General features: G+C 33.9%; 4 protein-coding genes across 8 annotated transcripts; 3 read left to right on the plus strand and 1 right to left on the minus strand.

The window, feature by feature from the left end:
• The first annotated feature begins 104 nt into the window (after positions 1 to 104).
• LOC11421490 (protein FLX-like 3) lies at positions 105 to 6,869 on the plus strand. 5 transcript variants are annotated; one of them, XR_003009538.2, is made up of 6 exons: positions 129 to 285; positions 748 to 1,299; positions 1,413 to 1,558; positions 2,275 to 2,354; positions 2,438 to 2,623; positions 5,853 to 6,869. XR_003009538.2 is itself a non-coding variant. In XM_024776832.2 (5 exons), exons 2-5 carry the CDS (start codon positions 758 to 760, stop codon positions 2,519 to 2,521), a joined length of 852 nt encoding a protein of 283 aa, XP_024632600.1. In that variant the 5' UTR covers positions 105 to 248; positions 748 to 757; the 3' UTR covers positions 2,522 to 2,809. The 5 variants fall into 5 exon arrangements, 3 of the variants coding, with proteins under 3 accessions (XP_024632600.1, XP_039686824.1, XP_024632599.1); XR_003009537.2 differs by having other exon boundaries at positions 2,438 to 2,603; XM_024776832.2 differs by lacking the exon at positions 5,853 to 6,869 and having other exon boundaries at positions 105 to 248; positions 2,438 to 2,809.
• A 548-nt stretch (positions 6,870 to 7,417) lies between these two features.
• On the minus strand, positions 7,418 to 11,355 carry LOC11429900 (phospholipase D alpha 4). The gene is made up of 4 exons (XM_003597573.4): positions 11,112 to 11,355; positions 10,127 to 10,684; positions 8,433 to 9,627; positions 7,418 to 7,914 (listed from the first exon to the last, which is right to left on the minus strand). Exons 1-4 carry the CDS (start codon positions 11,187 to 11,189, stop codon positions 7,475 to 7,477), a joined length of 2,271 nt encoding a protein of 756 aa, XP_003597621.1. The 5' UTR covers positions 11,190 to 11,355; the 3' UTR covers positions 7,418 to 7,474.
• Positions 11,356 to 15,438: 4,083 nt separating this feature from the next.
• LOC11436345 (PRA1 family protein F2) lies at positions 15,439 to 16,479 on the plus strand. Its single transcript, XM_003597574.4, has one exon. The coding sequence runs from the start codon at positions 15,681 to 15,683 to the stop codon at positions 16,245 to 16,247; it is 567 nt and encodes a 188-aa protein (XP_003597622.1). The 5' UTR covers positions 15,439 to 15,680; the 3' UTR covers positions 16,248 to 16,479.
• A 1,409-nt stretch (positions 16,480 to 17,888) lies between these two features.
• LOC11434756 (PRA1 family protein F2) lies at positions 17,889 to 18,775 on the plus strand. Its single transcript, XM_003597575.4, has one exon. It carries the CDS (start codon positions 18,000 to 18,002, stop codon positions 18,555 to 18,557), a length of 558 nt encoding a protein of 185 aa, XP_003597623.1. The 5' UTR covers positions 17,889 to 17,999; the 3' UTR covers positions 18,558 to 18,775.
• Positions 18,776 to 18,925: the final 150 nt, after the last annotated feature.

Below are 18,925 nucleotides of genomic sequence, written 5' to 3' on the forward strand. Positions count from 1 at the left end.
TTCGGCTTATTACTTTTTATCCAAGCCGCTGAAAAAATTATCATGAATTAAACTAGATTTGTTTTTTAAGAAGTGTATTCAGTCAGTCTATAAATAATCCCCCAACTAACCCACTGTCATCCCTTAACCAAAAGGGTAAAAGAACTTATGAATCAAACGACGCCGTATAACTCAAAAATTCACAATTTTACCAAAAGTTTTTATTCTCGTTCTCGTGTATATTGATTGACTCAGTTTCTCGTTCCATCGTACGCGACCCTCTTCTTCCTCAAAATTCTCATAAAAGTTCGTTTTTTTTTATTCTTTTTATTCATTCTCTTCAACACATCAATTCCTAATTAGGTTTTTCTCTATAATATCAATGCTTTTTGTTTCTTTTACAATTTTTCGTTTCACATGTTTATTATTATTATTATTATTTTTTGGGATTTCACATGTTTTGTTTCATAACCATGTATTGTTAGCTTACAAAAACCCATGAATTTGATATTTTTTGATTATATATAATTTAACATGTTTCATTGTCAATATGCTAGCTTTTTACAATATGAATATGCTGTCTGTTAATTCTATTTAGCACAAACACTTCTAATGGAAGGTGTGTCCATGTCAGGATCCAACACAACACTGACACGTGTAATTATGTTAACTTTTCAAATTATTATTGGCGTATCAGTCTTCGTGTCGTGTATGTGCTTCATATGTTAATTGTAATTGTTGTGATGTTGTTCGTGTTTACCCTTTTAGGTAAATTGAAATGGGATCAAGACACCGTGTTCATAGAGAGCCGCCAATGAGTTCCCGAAGAGGGTATCCATCGGAAGGTCCTTATGCTCGTGGGCCACCACCAATGCCACGGCAGCATATTCCACCTCATCCGGCATTGTTAGAGGAAGAGCTTGAAGTGCAGCATGCTGAAATGAGGAGGCTGGTGGCGGATAACAGGAGGTTGATTGATGATCGGATGACGTTGCAGCGAGACCTTGCAGCTGCGAAGGAGGAGCTTCATCGCATGAATTTAGCGATTGGTGATATTCGTGCTGAACATGAGATGCATTCGAGGGAGCTTGTTGATAAAAATATGAAGTTAGAGTCTGATCTTAGGTCGACTGAGCCGTTGAAGAATGAAGTTATACAACTGCGAGCTGAAGTTCAAAAACTTAGTAGTATCAAACAAGAACTTTCCGGGAAGGTTCAGACACTAACGAAAGATGTTGCTAGGTTACAGTCTGATAATCAACAAATTCCCTCGATGAGATCTGAGATTGATGGTTTGCACCAAGAACTGATGCGTGCTAGGTTTGTGGATTGATTGCTAACAGGGTTTTCGTTTTCTATCTTTAAGCATGCTTTTGGTTGGTATTTCCGCATTTGTTTTCTTGAACTGATAATGTTGCATTTTCGTGTTATAGAACAATGGTGGATTATGAAAAGAAGGCAAACATGGAGTTCATGGAACAGAGGCAGTCAATGGAGAAAAACATGGTTTCCATGGCCCGAGAAGTTGAGAAACTTCGTGCTGAGCTTGCTAGCATGGATGGAAGACATTGGGGAGCTGGTATGACATGTTTTTTATATTGTCCTTTGCAGAATTTATCATCCTTCTGTCGATAACTCCATATGTATTTACTAGCATAGCAATACAATCTGTGACTTTCAAAAAAATTGTAATAGTCTGATCTAATGAAATGACATGAATAATAGGTGAGTCATTTAATAAAAGACATGAAAAACGGTAAAAATGACATTTCTTCTATTATTTTAAAGGCCCTTCATAATTGTCTGAAAGATGGTTGGGGGTGTCAGTAACCGTAATGACATTATACACAAAAGTGGCAGTTTTGTAGAATTTAAGGCAATTTGTAACTGAATTTAAAACAATATAATTTTTTTCCTATATTCTTAATCTCCTTAACTCCCACGCCATCTCTAACTTGTCTATGTGATGATTTTGAGAACGGCAGAATTTTAGTATTCTCCGAGGGAGTTCATTAATGATAACAGGGCTTGTATTCATATCTTTCGATTTTTTTGACTGGCAGTGTTGAGGGTGGTGGTATCCCACAAGGTGTATATGTAGGGATATGCCAAAAATGCAGATACTGCAGCATCCTATTATTAATGTTAATTGGATACACATATAATATAGACACATCATGATGTTTGGAGTATCTGTGCTTCATTGACTGAACACTGAAATTATTAATCATATAATTACTGAGATATTATTCTTGTTCTTTTACCCCTTTTTTAACGTTTGCTTCATTCATGAAGGTTTGCCTTATGGAACAAATTTTGGTAGTCCAGAGGGGGGTTTCCCACCTCCATATGCAGATGGATATGGTGTTCACATGGTAAGTGTCTTCCTTAACACAATAATTTTAGAACTCATTCAATTTTCCAAGGTTTCATTTACTTTGCTTGTGCTTCTGTTTAGGCTGCTGCAGAGAAAGGTCCTCTTTATGGGGTGGGTACTGCTTCTAGGAAAGCACATGAGAAGCCTCGCTCAAACCGTCGTTGAATCCAAGTGATTGATGTTGGTGATGAAGAAAGGCCTGCCATCCCTTTGGCTGTGTTAGCGGAGTAGCGGATTGATGTCCTGTGTATGCATGCCATTTTAATGGTCTTTTATTTACTATTTGCGATTCTTAATATACTGTTAATTTTAAAGTGGCATATGTAGGTTTTATTCGTGCTTTACTGTTTTTACCTGTAGAAAACGTTGCTGCAGTATCTTTAAGTTTAAAACTTAATGTGTTGGAATTCTTCAATTTATCTATCTTCCATTGATAATATTTCATGTTTTATATAATTATTGTTGTGCTTTTGTTTAGTTATTATTTGTTTTGGGGTAAAATATGGTTTCTGTTGGTCACGGGTTGTAACTCAGCATTCCAGCCTTGAGGATATGATGTGTTTAGCAATACTAGAAGACTCAACACAGATTTTTCATTATTGGTGTTGTCGTTAAACGAGTGGTGTTGCCCAATGTGTTTTACGTCAAATATTGAGAGTGTGATTTTGGAACTAGTCTTATCTCATATCTCTCATGTAGTGGATATTTGTAACTGTCGGAGAGGAGAAGTCACCACCGGTGAAGGAATTTAAACTTTAAAGCTTAATTTATGGTGTTAAACTTTCTTGTTTTAGAGTATGTTTCTTTTAGGATAGAATGATAGATTGAAGTTTGCAACTATGTGTACGATTGGATAACAATCTCCCAGGAATGCTGGTGATGTCTGATTTTCTGTTTCAATTGGCGATGTGTGGTCTTGCAACTGGTGAAGGAAGCTGCTTGCACACATTATTAGGAATATAAATATGTGAGTGACTTATGTTACAAATGGTTATCTGGTGTGTATGGAAATATAGAATGCCAATGTTTATTTCATGGGCATGAAGTTGCAAGCTCTCAATGATGAGTGGATTTTATGGAAGTGCTTGCTGTTATGGAAGTTTCCATACTCACTTTTGGAGTCAACGTATGTACCTGCAAAAGATGTTTAAGATTGGGAATATTCAAGCCTTATTTGCTCCGTATTTCTGTGCAAAGTTTTTGGTGGTAAATTGTAACAACTAACAACTGATGTTTGCTGGCATGGACGGTGGCTGGTGTGAGTGTATTACCTTTGATTGAAGGGGCATGACATTTGCATTGTAAGTTGTATCAATGCAGGGACTTTATTTTCCAATTCAGTTAAGTTGGCATTCTATTATGTTGATTAGGGAAAACCACAAGTATGTTGCACGTGGATAGAGTGATATGACTTTAGATTTACTGTCCTCCACTGTGTTGTCTTGCTATTAAAAGCTTAAAATTGTTTGGTTAGACTCCGGATGCTATAGATAGTATTTGCTATTAAAAGCTTAAAATTGTTTGGTTAGACTTCGGATGTTGCAATTGGTATTTGCTTTACTGAGATTGAAGTCGGTGGTAGGGATATAGGTCTTCTATTGCTTTTGCAAACTATTTATTTGAAATGGACCGGAAATTGCCCAATCTAAAGATAAGATTAGATGTTAAGAGTTATCCTACCAATATGTATAACAATAGTATTTAAGGGGGTGGGGGTGTTGTGAGTTTTGTACCCTTTTTAAGCTTCAAACAGAAATAAAGAAAAAGCTGTCTGAACTCTGGTGGTATTGGTTTCATAACACCATTACGTCCATAAAGTTTCTCATTTTTTATAGTGGTTGAGGTGATGAAATATCATTGATCAAGGTCCTTTATGACTCAAGATTGTCCATATTTTCTCTGCGAAGTTTTTGGTGGTGAGTGGTAACTACTGCTGTTTGCTGGAGGGTGGCTGTTGTTAGTGGGATGCATTTGTTTTGAACTGGCGTTATTGTTGACACATTGCATTGTAAGTTGTAGCAATGTTTAGGGAGTCATATTTATCCAATTGCAATAATACGACAATCTATTGTATTTATGGATGGGGAAACCACAAGTATGGTGATGGTAGATGGGGTAATATGACTTTAGAAGTACTTTGCTCTTCTATGTTAGAAGGCCGGTGCCTGGGCCCGTGGAATATTTGAAGACCAGTTGCTGATCTGAATCTTATAGGTAAGTATTCTACTTCTCTTTTATGAATATAACCATGTAGAACTTGCTATTTACCTTGCTGATTACCATCATAAGATTTCGTAAGTTGTTAAATTAATTGTTGCACACCTGAATAGGACACTAGGTTAGAATTAGTTATCTATATTAATACGAAACTAATTATTGCACACCTGGAATAGGATACCCAGTTAGAATTAGCCATCTTTACCGAAATAAGATACCAGGTTAGAATTAGTCATCTTTAGATTTAGTTACTAGTGAAACAGAATTTTCAGCATAATGGTCAGGTTTATAAAATCTTAATTCAACTTGAGTAGTAATAGTATAATATTGTATCCTATTAAGAATCTCAAGAATTAAGATCTTCTGGAGCTAAAATGATTCGACTGATACTTGGAGCTGGCTGAAGTTGTATGGTGGAATAACTTCCATATTTGTTCTTATTATTATAGGTCTCGGTTGTTACTGGGCTTCTAATACGAGGAAAGGAAAATTAAGTCTTGATTTGTGCACACAACAAAACTGCTCGCGAATCAAATCATCCCATATTGCTAATTGGTTCCGGAGTACAGGATCACTCAGTTAACTTTGATGCATTTGTAACTAAAGTTGTGTTTGCATCATATTATCCAGTGTTGGGATTCACTTATTGAAGAATTTGAAATCCAGTCTTGGGATTCACTTATTGAAGAATTTGGAGTTGTGGAAACTACCTTTTTGAAGGGCATGAAAATTTGGGGGCTTAGGGGCTAGTTTATTTAGGTTATGATCTTGTTATTAGTTATTTGTCGACTTGGACAATCATTTTAAGAATTCGAATCAGTGGACTCTTGGAGTAAACTTGGTTATGGGATTATAGTGGAATAGATGAACCACCAGTTTGCCTATTATGTGGAAGTCTTTGGGTATCTACACTAGTAACCTGCTTTCCAGCTAGATTGGAAATTGGAAATGGCAGTGTTCATTATTTTAGCAAGTGTATAAGCAATTAATCTTGTGAATCTTTTGAGGTTATTAGTGCACTTCATGGGGTGGTGAATGCTAGATGTCTGGTACCCTACTTATCTAGCGTTCATCTTTTAAAGAAGATTTGTTCAGATGTCATATAATAGTCATTTTATTTTGTTTTGATACTGATATCACTACGTAATTTAGCATTGAAAAATATGTTATTTCACTTGTCTTTATGATGCTACATGCATAGATATGTTTTACGCTCTGCATATTCAAGTGATTTACCATTTATTTCTACCTAACTTTGTATCTATTATTATGGTTGCAGATGAAGAGCTGGAAATCATGTTTGGGACTGAAAAGTAAGGATACATCCCCCACACAACTTTTGACCATAACGCTGCGAGATTTTGCGGAAAACCGAGATGTTCTTCATTAGTTGAAACTGCAAAACCGGGTGAAATGTATTATGGGCTGAGGGCAAGTAGGGCACAGAGATGTATTTTTCCCTGTGATGGATCAAGATAACACATATTAGCCTGCCTTTGTTGTGTTTTAATATTTTAGCCGTGAGATTGGAAATGAAAGCTTTAAAAGGTATGGTGGAATGTTTTGAACATGAAAATAAAAAGCTTTTAAGGAGGGATACATCAATAAGATATATTGAGGTTTTGTTGGTACATGCAGACTACGCAGAACTCAGAAACCAGGATAGTCATGTTTTGTTCGTTTGGGTTGTCCTCCTTGGTGCCTTACCATATGCTTTCAGCTTGGTTGATGAAAGAGTTTATCAGCAGGGTGGTTTAGTATTTTTATGCCGATGGTTTAATTGTGATTGGTCATGGTTCTCCTGATTTCCAAATTTTAGATTGTCACCCCCTCCCTCTTTTTTTTTTTTTTTTTTTTTTTTCCCTTTTTCTTTTTCCTTTAGTTGGGCTAACATTTGAGTAGATGACATTACTTTTCCCACCCTATGAGTTTCTTGCACGCCTTATTCGGATTTTAAAATCTGAAATGTTTCAACGTGTTTTGGAGGTTTTTACAGGGTATTTATGTCGTTTGGATTCTATAATCCGAACTGCATAGGGAGTGCGGGAAACTCGTAGGGTGGGGAGAAAAAAGCGGTCTGAGTAGATACCCTATAATTTATTACAAAGTGTAGGAAATGTACCTACTAATGGGGGGCATTTAGATGTGAGAGTAGGAAGAATAAATTTTAACCATTTAATCATGCATATAGTTGATGAAACTTCCAAGTTCTTAAATTGTAGTTAGTCTAGTAGTTAAATGAAGTAAAATTTAAGCCACTAGGATTTGGATGGTATGCAGGAGGTCCTAGTTTGAAGTCGTTGCCTCCACTGTACACTAAAATAATGAAGTAAAATTCAACAATTAATGGTATGTTGGTGGGGAAAAAATGTAATGAATGTTGCATTGTTATTTTAATGTGACAATTATATTGAGACAAATGTAACACTTTTTTAACCATATATATTACTGATGCATCAATTGAAACTATTCTTTCAATTGCATTTTTTTTTTTTTCATTTGGATACTTGAACTAGAGACTGTTTAAAGAATTAGATTCTAGTTTCATTTAAACCAACATAAAAATAGTGGTTGCAAATTGCGCTATTACATAGACGAGTTTCTAAATCAAGTCATTACCAATACTACCCACACAAACATTGCAGTGGAGAAACTCAAATTCCATCAAAATTAAAATAAAAATATAAAACAATTTTATTAAATTCTCGTGTATACATTAAAAAGTCAAATTCTATTACATTACCTAAGAGAGTATGAACAGTTTTTTTGGGTTAACTTTTTCAGTGCCCATCAAATTTACATGACTTCTATCTTGTCAGCTTGTTAATAAATAACAACAGCACATTGTTAAAAGAATGATCATTAATTTTTGTGTGTATTTTAACTCCATAATTTGCATGGCTAAGTGGTAATGACAGAGGGTAATAATTTTGATCTTTTCCCTTTCACTAGAGCTTTTGTATCAGGAAAATGATCCTCACCATTAGTTAGATCTTCCACAGATCCATTTTGTGTTACTATCATAGGGTAAGTTACTAGGTGCACACCCTCCATGTCCACAATTTCTTCACTACTATAGATTTTCCACATTTTATCTCCTATTGAGCACATTCTTTGCACACATTTTAAACTTTCTGGCTCTAAAAACAACTTCTCAGCACTACCAGTGTGTTCATACCACATCGACATTCTGTATTCATGAATGTCACCTTTGCTTATGGGATGATCAACTCCGTCTTGATGAGACTGGTAGCCTCCGATCGCAATTTCTGTGTCCCTTTGCCCGTCCATCGATCTTTGGTTTACATTTGCTGATCCTATTAGTATATATAGGTCATCCACTGGTGCAAGGAACAAAAACAAAACACATTTTAGTTAAACCAAGATAATGAATGGTGTTTTCTCTTCTTTCTGAAATGAGTTATTGCAATAAATTTATTGTAAAAAATCACTCCTATTAAGTTTTTGTATTGGAAAGGTTGAATAGCCAAAAATAACATGCAGGATGACAATAGTTAGTTGTTGAACATATATGGCTTGATCACCGTTTTCGTCTTCTTATTTTCCATCGCTCACGAAATTGATCCCTTCTTTTAAAATCTAATTATTTGGTCCTTTACTCGTATTTTGGATCTAAAGTGTTGACGTGACAATTTTTTTTATTGATGTGGCATAGAAACCTATGTATTATTATAAATTCACCCGGATGATTCTACATCAGCAGGTTTTATGACAGGTCAATAGAAAACTTGCCACGTCACCACTTTTGTGTCCAAAAGTCTACAAATTCCATGAGCGGGTGAAAATATGACGACGAAAACTGCAATTAAACCAACATATATTTATGGTTTAATCATACCTATCATGAGCTTGGAGTGAACATAAACCATGAATCTTCTATTTTTCTGTGCACTCCAATATTGAGTATCAGGAAGAGGAGAATGTGGAGGAAGATATTCTTCATTTTCCTTCTTTTCTCTATTTGCAAGGCAAAAGAAATTCAAGTAATCTCTTGGATGTCCTGGCTCACCACTTTCTATGATTGCTTCTCCAATCAACTTATACATCATTGTCATTGTTTCTCTTGTCCAATGCAGTATATCTTGAACTGGTTCACTTTCAGGCACTCCTTCTGGCCACATTGGTATAACTATATACACTGCAAACCTTTCTCTTGCTTTAATCTTGTTGACCACCTTGAGTGCAATCTCAATAGGAATCAAATTTGTGCAGCCACTGTTCTTATCTTTCTGCCACAAATGGCACCCTCCAATGAAATATTGGTTTTCAATGTACACAAACCTATCAGCACGCCTTATTGCTTCGACGTAAGCTTCGTGGATGCTACTCTCAACTGTTAGCTTTCTAAACAATTGGCTAGCCGAGACATGGTCGATCGACCGATATACCTGTACTTTCCAATTCCTTTCCATAGAAGTGCTTGTTGAGGAAATAGGAATGAGATTTTCTAAGGTGTTTGCAGGGACTAGAAGAGACGAATCACATTGCTTTGTCCATCTTTGTTCAAAATTGGTTAAAACATCCCAAGCCGCCTCGCCAGTAACACAAGCATGAGCATCATGCCAAGGCTCTCTTGGACCTCCTTTGTTGAGGCTAGCTCCTGCAATGTTTGTCTGGTAGAAATCATGGTAATGTGATTCCTGAGTAAGTGTTTCGAACAAAGAATGTTTCTCGGTATCATATCGACCGTCGCACAAATCTAAACCACCCAAAAAGCTCATTATTTCTCTGTCATTGACAGAGTTAGGAGCTTTGGTATCCACAGTTATGGTTTTCTGATGATGAGCAAAGATTGTTGGGAATTTGTCATGTAATCTAGGACACCTTCTGCATACTACTTTTGTGTGTTTAAAGTAAGCAAAAGCTTCCTCATCGTGTGTGTTCATCACACCTTTGTTCTTGATAAATGGAAATGATGTTTCATCATCCCAAATCATAACCCTTACAGCCACTCCTTCTTCTGCTTTCTTCTTCAATAGCTCACCCAACTTTATTTCTCTAGCATGTGGGATTTCTGTTTGAGGATCTCTAACCTGCACACCAACACAAGGATCATATTAAGGACCGCTCATGGTCTAGTTCAAGAAAATCGAGCCAGGCCGAATCGTTAATGATTCGTTCCAAAACGAACTAGTACTAAGATTCGTTGTACCGGTTCAGTGGTTCAAAACCTAACCAAAAATATCTTCATAGAAAATCAAATTGTATTTTTTTTCAACCGAACTGTATCAAATTGGTATTCTTTACTGATAATTAGGTCTATTGAAATAAACAAAACTGAACCAAATCAAATATTAGATAGTTTAAAAACCGAAAATCAAACTGTTCAACTAGTCCGAACTGTGACAAATAGTTCACAAACTGAACAGAATCAATACAAACTAGTTCAGTTAAGTTCGTGAACTGACACTCACAGTTCGTTTCTATTTTGTGCGGTTCAATTTATCTTTTTTCACAATCCTAACCATATTAGCCTCTCAAAAATGTATATCAATATAAAATGTAGAGTATGAAATGAGATTATATATGTACCAGAACCATCTTAGGATTGAAAGACCAGCCTGCAATATATACTAAATATTTTGCACCCTCAATAGCTTTATAAACATCCTCCCATAGTTTTCTAGGGACTCCACAATTATCAAAAGGAGGTTGAAAAGTAGGTGAATGGTGAGCATCATGATAGAGCTTAACATGACAATTAGACCTTTGTGGAAATGTAGCATCCCTAAGCCCTTGAAACTCTTCACTACTTAGTAGCTTTGTCCAACTTGGTTCCAAATTTGCTGGCTTGAACCATAATATAAACCTTAATTTTAGTTCTTGATTTGGTTTACCATTTTCCATTAGGAGAGGGAAGGATCCATTAATCAAACTATCTTCCTTCAATTGTTGTGCCTTGATATGGAATTTTCCTAATATGGTACATGTTGTTTTCAGTGTAATGGTGATGGTTGAATCAGCTAGATGAGCACACTGAATCTGAAATGTTTGGTTCCAAACACGTTCACTTTCTTGTGTTGTTTTTGCCACTTTCTTGTTGTCTATCTTGATTGTCACATAAGCAGGCTTTCCATTTACAAATAAACACTGAAAACACAAAAATTGTTACACATTTTATGAGTTTACAACAACAACAAAAACCTGCAAAATTTCACATTATAGAAGATGTAGTTGGTTTCTATAAATTGACAAAGCTTAATTTAACTCTATAAACAAATTATTTATTTAAGTCTTAAGTAGACAACTTGGTTGGTGAGCTAAGAGTCACCGAAGAAATACTAATAGGAGGTCAAAAGTTCAAACCCCGAAAACTAACATTTGTCTATCAAACAAAAAAAAGATTTATTTTTATTCCCCTACCAATCTTATTAGGACTAAAAACAAAACTAAATAAATATCGTTACAAGTATGACTATAGAGGAATAAAATAATAATAAAGAGAAGGAACAAATTTTGTCAATATTATATTATAGGGATCATAATATACTTAATCCTAGAGTTTATTAGATCTCACATTGAAGGGAAATGAAGGAGAGTAAGGAGTTGCATTGAAGATGGTAGCCTCAATTGTTCCATGAATGAGCTTATCCATTGCAATATCCTTCAAATATTCCACAGAAGAAATTTAACAACTTGCTTTGACCTTTGTATGGGATCCTTGTAAGTCACCACCATTAAATACATATGATGATCATATTTTTATATATTAAGGTTATGAGGTTGCTGTTTAAATGTATATAAGCAAAGGGAATCTTAGAATGCAATTGAAATGTTGGGAGAAAGTTTGGGAAAACTTGTGGAATTATTAACTTAGTCACACAGTCTAACCCTTCACGGCTATGTCAGTCATTAACAAGTTTTTGCTTGAAGCACAAGTTTCTTAAACACAATTCACATTTTGCCGTGCTCTACTTGGTCAATCAAACATTTTCTCTCGAATATTCTCCAGTAGATACAACTTTAAACGTTTGCAGTCAACACTTCATTACTTTTTTCTTGCATAAATTCCCTCGACTAAATGTAATCATATTCGAGATATTGTCCGACATTAAATATGGACACCTCTCTTCATTGATATTTAAATCTTAGTTTATCAAATTGTGAGAGTCTAGCCTCTTACGCTAGACCTAACATATATGTTTGTTGTTAACACTTGATTTTTGTTTTTTAATTTTAATATTAGGAAGAAAAAACACTAAATAGAACCCACTACAATTGATATTATCGTGTAAACAATTGTGTGTATTGAGATGATGACTTTTTTTTTTTTTTTGAAAGAAGAGTAAAATGAATGATTGATGATTAATTTGGCCAAAGAGACGTGGCTTTGCTGGCCTTAGGACCCAAATTAACAAACACTTTGATGTGCCATCCCTACAACGTTTCCTGTGATTGTGATCTTATCGACCACACCACCACTAGTTGTCCCTTCCTGTAGGATGCTTCAATAAATTCAAAGTTACTTACTATATCAAGTAGGAGTTGTAGGTGAATAATAACAATTGATTATCATTAGCATCTCACTGTCAAATATTCAAAGGCATGCAAAAACTTGCACACAAATTTATTTTTGTCTTTTATCATTTTTTTTCTTGATTTATTCATTTATGTTATAAAATATCAACATAGTTATCCTTTTTATGAAAAATAATCAAAAAAAATCATCAAACTCAAATTTTCATTATACAAACCTAAAAAATCAGATTTCATTGAAAAAAACTCATAAAATTTTTCACATTGTTGTGTTCTATTTTTATAACAGAATCCAACGTAAGTTAACTCGCATTTCACGTTGACTTAATTCATGTACCGAGCGTGACTTAAGTTGATAATACACCCACGTGAGTTAAATCACACATAAGTATTTTAGAAAATTCGGTTAGAAGTGAGCAAATTTTAATGGGAGAAGAGCAATTTTTATCAACTAAAATATCCCTTATACACCAAACCCCTTGCCCATGAGTCGTGCCAAAACTTTACCCATCTGAAAATCACATTTACCAAGTTTTTTGAAAACCAATTAACTTGACATTCCGAAACTTGTCCCCACTAATTAAATACTCTCTCCGTCTATTAATAAATGAACACTTTATAAAAAAAACAATAGCCGATACATTTCACTTTTTAATGCAATATTAATTACTTTTTTAATTATAATTCAAAATATATTTTTACCATTCCCAATTCAATATATTATACTTTACATTTATGATAATCGTAAATGTATCAATATTTGAAAAGAGTACTTAAAACAATTTTTCTTTCTTCTTCACTAACATATTTTTCTTAATAAATATAAAATTAGTAAAAGGTTCACTTAAATTTGAACGGAGTATCTATCTATCACGTTGAATCTCTTCATGAACCCACAACAACACTATCATTTAATACGTTGAGCCTGTTAATTAAATATATTATCTTTTGGGAGCAAACACATCCCTCAATTATCACCTAAACCTGTTACCAAAAAAAAATCATCACCTAAACCATTACAATTATTTTGTAAACCAAACCATATTTGATCAGGAAAAAAACCATTTTAGACAGATTGATTTATGAAAGGAAAAAAAAAATTACATTGATTCACTTTACCTAAGTTAGATATTTTCTGTAGTGAATTGGCCAGCCCAAGGATCAAGTTAGTAAGGCCAAAACATTTGACCTTAAAAAATTGAACAACATTGTATGGTGTAAATAAAAATGTTGTCGATTTTCTGTCGTACTAGTAATATTTAACTTGTTTCTTTTTTAATGTTTTCTGAGTTCATTTTCTTGATATTAACGTTCCATACTTTTTAATCCAAAAAAAAATAAAAAATGTTTCATATTTTATTTTAGAGAAATGATATTTGAACAACCACTTTTTAACAACTTTTGTGACAACTTTCTCTCTTATACTCACATTATCATTTTATTTTTTTTCTCTATTGCTTTGATTTTTGTGTCACTACTTAAATTTATTTATATAATTTAGTTGTCCAAAAGATTATCACAAAAAATAATTGTTCATGGTATAACATTGCTCTTTATTTTAGGCCCCAACTATTGTTTTGACCAACTCTATTTATGCAAGACTTTTCGCATCTTAAAAATCATCAAATTACTTTAACAAAACCAAATGAAAGAAACCAACACCAACAACTTTACAAACTTAAAAAAATGTAGAGTGAGACACTTAAACATGTCGTGATTCGTTTCTAGAGAACACCTCAATCATCAACACGTATTTTTGTAACTAAATTATCATAAGAATATATGAAACAACTAATTTTAATTTTATTTTTTTTACCTTTTACACATTTTTATTCTCTATTGTTTTTTCATGGAGTACTGATATATGTACACCTCTTTGATATAACTTTCATGACAACTTTAGTTTTCTCTCTTTTGATTGGTCAAAAATAATAGAGAGAGAAAAAAGAAGAGAGAGAATAAGAAGATAATGTTAAAAAATTGTTGTACAAATATCATTTCTCTTTTTCATGACGTCTCTTATTTTCTCTTCTATTCTATCACATATTCTGCAATTAGACTTTTGCGTTTGACTTTGGCTCCTCTAAAATTAGATGTTAATCTTATAAAAAAAAAAGTAAGAAGTTAGTAATATGAGAAAACAAATATTTTAACAACTTTTTTTTTTGTCAAGTAGCCTAATGACTAGAGTTCATACAATTTAATTGTGGAGAAGTAGGGTGTCCGGGGTTCGAATTGAGCTAAGCTTACGTGCATATAACATCAACTAATGATATTTCTATCATCGTTGGTATTATTGACCTTTGTCTCCAAAATGAATTACTCACATGAAACTAATTTTCAAGTCACTAGAAAGACATTTCTTTAACTTTTTTCTAGGACGATCGACCTTCTTAATTTGACGATTTCATAAATTGAAATCGAGTTCTTTTTTGTTTTGGAGTCATGCTATCAATGAATAAACCAATAAATTTAGTTTTTGACTTTGTAGGACACTTTTAAATAGGTCCTTGATTATAGAAATATTTTAAAAACGTCTCTAACTCTCTCAAGGATTTAATATTGTTAGGGACTAATTTGATAGTAAGTCAATCAACTTAAGGATTTAATTGCTAGTAAACGGTTAAATATATGGCTTAATTACACTTTTGATCCTCGTGTTTTGGCCAACTCACTAAACTGGTCCTGCCTTTTTAAAACAGAACAAAACGGTCCTTCAATTATCATTTTTGTTGCATTTTTCGTTCTACCCCCCATTTTATTCTCCAAAAACGTAGAGAAATGACAGTTTTAGACCTACCCCCTATGCTCAATCATGAAATAAACAAGGAATAAAGCATGTGGGTACAAAGAATCCACTTTATTCAACACACTAATCAAAAAAACCCTAATTTCTAAGATATGTTTCAAATTAGGGTTTTTTTGGTTAGTGTGCTGAATATAATAGATTTATTGTGCCCACATGTTTTATTCCTTGTTGATTTCATGGTTGAGCATAGGGGTAGGTCTAAAACCGCCTAAAACTGCCATTTCTCTGCGTTTCTGGAGTTTGAAAATAGGAGGTAGGACGAAAAATGCAACAAAATGATAATTGAAGGACCATTTTGTTCTGTTTTAAAAGAGCAGGACCAGTTTCGTGAGTAGGCCAAAACACGAGGATCAAAAGTGTAATTAAGCCTAAATATATAGATGAACTTGACAATTTTGTTATAGTTATCTTTTTGAAATTCTCATAATCTCAAAAACATATTGGAGAGTATTCTACATAGACATGGACTTTAATAGTTCACTTTTCGTTATGCAAATTTGATATCCCTTGCACACAACTATAAATATTAATCTTTTGAATAAGATAGAACTACAATAAATGATAAAACTCTGAGCAGATTTTATCAACTCTCCAAAAATATATACATATCTCTTTGTTTATTTCTTGGTCTTCTTACCTCCTTTTTTTAATATTTTAATTGAAGTGTGAATACAATATTAATCAGTAAGGTATTATCCTCACATCACACCATATAGTAAAGCAAATAATAAACAAAAATGCCGTCTTGTAATAGAACTAAGGATCTTCATCCACACGAAACCAAACCACATCAACACACCGATGACCACCACCTATGGAACAATCCCAACCCCATTATCTCCGCTCCAAACAAACCTCCAATTAATATCACGTACCAACGAAAGCATCAAATTCGTCATCGGAACTCGCCGTCCATGGAAACTTTTCTTCAACGTTCAATCATTCAACCTCCCACGCAATTTCAACGATGCAATCTCTCGGTATAAAATCAACATCTGCTTCTTCGAGATGAACTACACTATCATCCTCGTCATCATCCTCTTCCTCAGTCTTCTATTTCATCCAACTTCGCTCATCGTCTTCCTCGAACTCATGGCTTCCTGGCTCTTCCTCTATTTCCTTCGTGATGAACCGTTTACTGTGTTTGGAAGACTCATCAGTGATCGTGTTGTTGTTTTTCCGATGTTGATTCTCACCGTTGTGTTCATTCTCTTTATCGGCACAATCTTCAACATATTCGTTGCGGTTTTCATGTGTGTTGTTATTGTTCTTCACGCTGCTTTCAGAAACACAAATGATTATTCTATAGCTGATCTATTTATAGATGAAGAAGATGTAATTTCGTTTTCTCCTCCAAATGTCTCATAATTTTTAATTTTTTTAACCCTTGATAAATCAAGATTTTAGACCCTCAATAATGGTGGATGTTTCACCTATTTAACATGCACCATCTTTCTTCACTTTTCGTAGGGTCCAAATGTCTCCTTTGACATGTGTTTGGGACAAAATTTTCACAAATTGGTTGCTCTTCATATCTTCAATGTACTTGCTCTGCCTTGCTTCCATAACTTCTATATATAAGATGCCTTTTCCTCCATCATTCCTATGATATATACCACAAACTTAAAACACCTGTAAAGTTGTTTGGGTAGGGAGGAATGCGACATATAACGTCTCAAAATAAAACATTACAAAACATTTCCTAAACTATTAGTAATTCACTCTAAAATCTCTCAAAAGTCCTTAAAAGAATAGAAAAAAGACTCGATATATACTCAAGAAAATATCATATGATTAGATGTTACCAATTATCATAACCTCAAACTTGAATTGTTGTTTGTCCAGAAATAATAAAATAGTCATTGTTAGAATTTGCAAAAAGTTAGTCACATATCTATTCAAAAGAGTGCTCAAATTTTCGTTTTGTTCCACTTTCAACTTCAAACTAACTTACCATTTCCATTCAAACGGGACAAACTTAAAAATATAGTTCATACTTTCAACCACAATCAATTCACAATTTGCTTTCTGACTATTTGGTTCCACGTCCACCCAATAAAAAGCATGTTTCTAAGCCTTTGTACCTTAAAATAAGAAGCTACAAATTGTAGTATCCAACAAATTATTTTGATATTTGTATTTATTTTTGAATCATGTTAACCGGTGTCTCATGGTTAAGGAAGCAAAAAAAAAAAGTTTTAAAATTAATCATGACATTTTTTTATACTTTTGAGGAATTGACTATACACTTGTTAACTCTACAATCATCTTTTATTTATTTTACCATGTTAAAGGTACAAAATTCTCATCGTTGATTATCAGTGATGAATATTCGTCAAAGAATTTGTAACACACAATGTAAGTTTTTCCCTCTCAACGTAATCATTGATTTGATTAATATTCGTCGAGAAAGCTATAAAACACTTTAGATGGATCATGTCCTCCACCTAAATTTTATTTGAATCAAAGTTAGAATTTGAAGCTTAACCACCTAACTAAAGATCTAAATCTCTTACCAGTTAGATCACTCCATTATCGATACATTCCTTCGTTTTTTAATTTTTTTTAGACAGGTGGAATGACAAACTCATACAGATAAGTGTTAAAATCTCATCACAAACATCCACCTTAACAATTTCAACTTTCTGTCAGTTGAGATAGGACTTTATGTTAGTTGAGTATTTTTTTGGGTGTTAGCACTCCAGTTTCCAAGGAAAATGACCCTACTGATCCGAAATTCGACTAAAAAGAAGTAAGTAAAGTATGATTAATAAATGTTCTCACCAAGATTTAAAATTGATTTCTTTCAAACAATTCGTCATGTGAAGAGCTCATTAATCACTTGAGTACGAAAACAAAAACAAAAATTGAAGGAGTATGAAAACAATGTTAATTATTCCAATATGTATTATTTTTTAGTATGAAAAATCCTATTATCCTCACATCATAGCATATACTTAAACAATACAAAAATAAAATAAAATAAAATAAAATGCCGTCTTATAATAGAACTAATCAATCATTCATTCATTGATTTAATTCAATTCAATAGAAGAAACAGTCTCTTCTCAAAATCATCATCGTCTTCAATCTTCATCCTCTCCCACTTCAACAACAACGATGACAAACTACGGTACAATCCCAACCTCATCATCCCCACCTGCAACAAACCTCGAATTCATCACACGCGCCAAAGACCGCCTCAAATCCGGCCTCGGTACTCGCCGTCCATGGAAACTCCTCGTCAACCTCCGTTCCTTCAACCTCCCATCCAACTTCCACGACGCTATCTCCCGTATCAAAACCAACATCTCTTTCTTCCAGATGAACTACGCCATCATCCTTCTCATCATCCTCTTCCTCAGTCTTCTCTGGCATCCAATCTCACTCATCGTCTTCGTCGTTCTCATAGCTGCGTGGTTGTTTCTCTACTTTCTTCGCGATGAACCTATTGTTATCTTTGGACGACTCATCAGTGATCGTGTTATTCTTGTGCTTATGTTGATTCTCACCGTTGGATTGCTTTTGCTTACTGGTGCGATTCTCAATATTCTTATCGCCGTTGCAGTTGGTGTTGTAGTTATTCTTCTTCATGCTGCTTTTAGAAACACCAGTGATCTGTTTCTTGATGAAGAAGAAGGACATTCGTTTTCTCCACCTGGTGCTCCTGTTTCTTGATCCTGTGATTCTTGTTCGTTTTTATTTTATTTTATTTTATTTTGTTGTTTCTTCATATTTGTCAATGATTTTAGGGTTTATGTTTCTTTTTTTTGGGGTTGTGAAATTGTGAAGAAGAAAAATTGTTAGATCTTTGAATTGTGTATTGGTGAATTTTTTGTTGTTTGTTTGTTATTAGCTACATAAAAAAAATAAACAATTTTTATTTTCTTCATTTATATGTATATATGGTTTTGGATTGAAACTTGAAAGGCGAAAGTTATGCCAAAAGATGGTGAATTGATAGACATATTGGCGATGATGACAGAGTGAGTAAGTCTTTGCATCTGGTTAGTTGTTGTAGCAACCACTCAAAAATATCTTTGAAA

Source organism: Medicago truncatula, chromosome 2, assembly GCF_003473485.1.
Source record: "Medicago truncatula cultivar Jemalong A17 chromosome 2, MtrunA17r5.0-ANR, whole genome shotgun sequence".
Lineage (NCBI taxonomy): Eukaryota > Viridiplantae > Streptophyta > Magnoliopsida > Fabales > Fabaceae > Medicago > Medicago truncatula.

Coding starts and splice junctions, on each gene's coding strand:
- LOC11436345 (XM_003597574.4), top strand. CDS start 15,681: ATGACCACCACCTATGGAACAATCCCAACCCCATTATCTCCGCTCCAA.
- LOC11434756 (XM_003597575.4), top strand. CDS start 18,000: ATGACAAACTACGGTACAATCCCAACCTCATCATCCCCACCTGCAACA.
- LOC11429900 (XM_003597573.4), bottom strand. CDS start 11,189: ATGGATAAGCTCATTCATGGAACAATTGAGGCTACCATCTTCAATGCA. Junction 10,685..11,111: donor CTCCTTCATTTCCCTTCAAT/GTGAGATCTAAT, acceptor TTGTGTTTTCAG/TGTTTATTTGTAAATGGAAA. Junction 9,628..10,126: donor TCAATCCTAAGATGGTTCTG/GTACATATATAA, acceptor GTTGGTGTGCAG/GTTAGAGATCCTCAAACAGA.
- LOC11421490 (XM_024776832.2), top strand. CDS start 758: ATGGGATCAAGACACCGTGTTCATAGAGAGCCGCCAATGAGTTCCCGA. Junction 1,559..2,274: donor TGGAAGACATTGGGGAGCTG/GTATGACATGTT, acceptor TCATTCATGAAG/GTTTGCCTTATGGAACAAAT. Junction 2,355..2,437: donor ATGGATATGGTGTTCACATG/GTAAGTGTCTTC, acceptor GCTTCTGTTTAG/GCTGCTGCAGAGAAAGGTCC.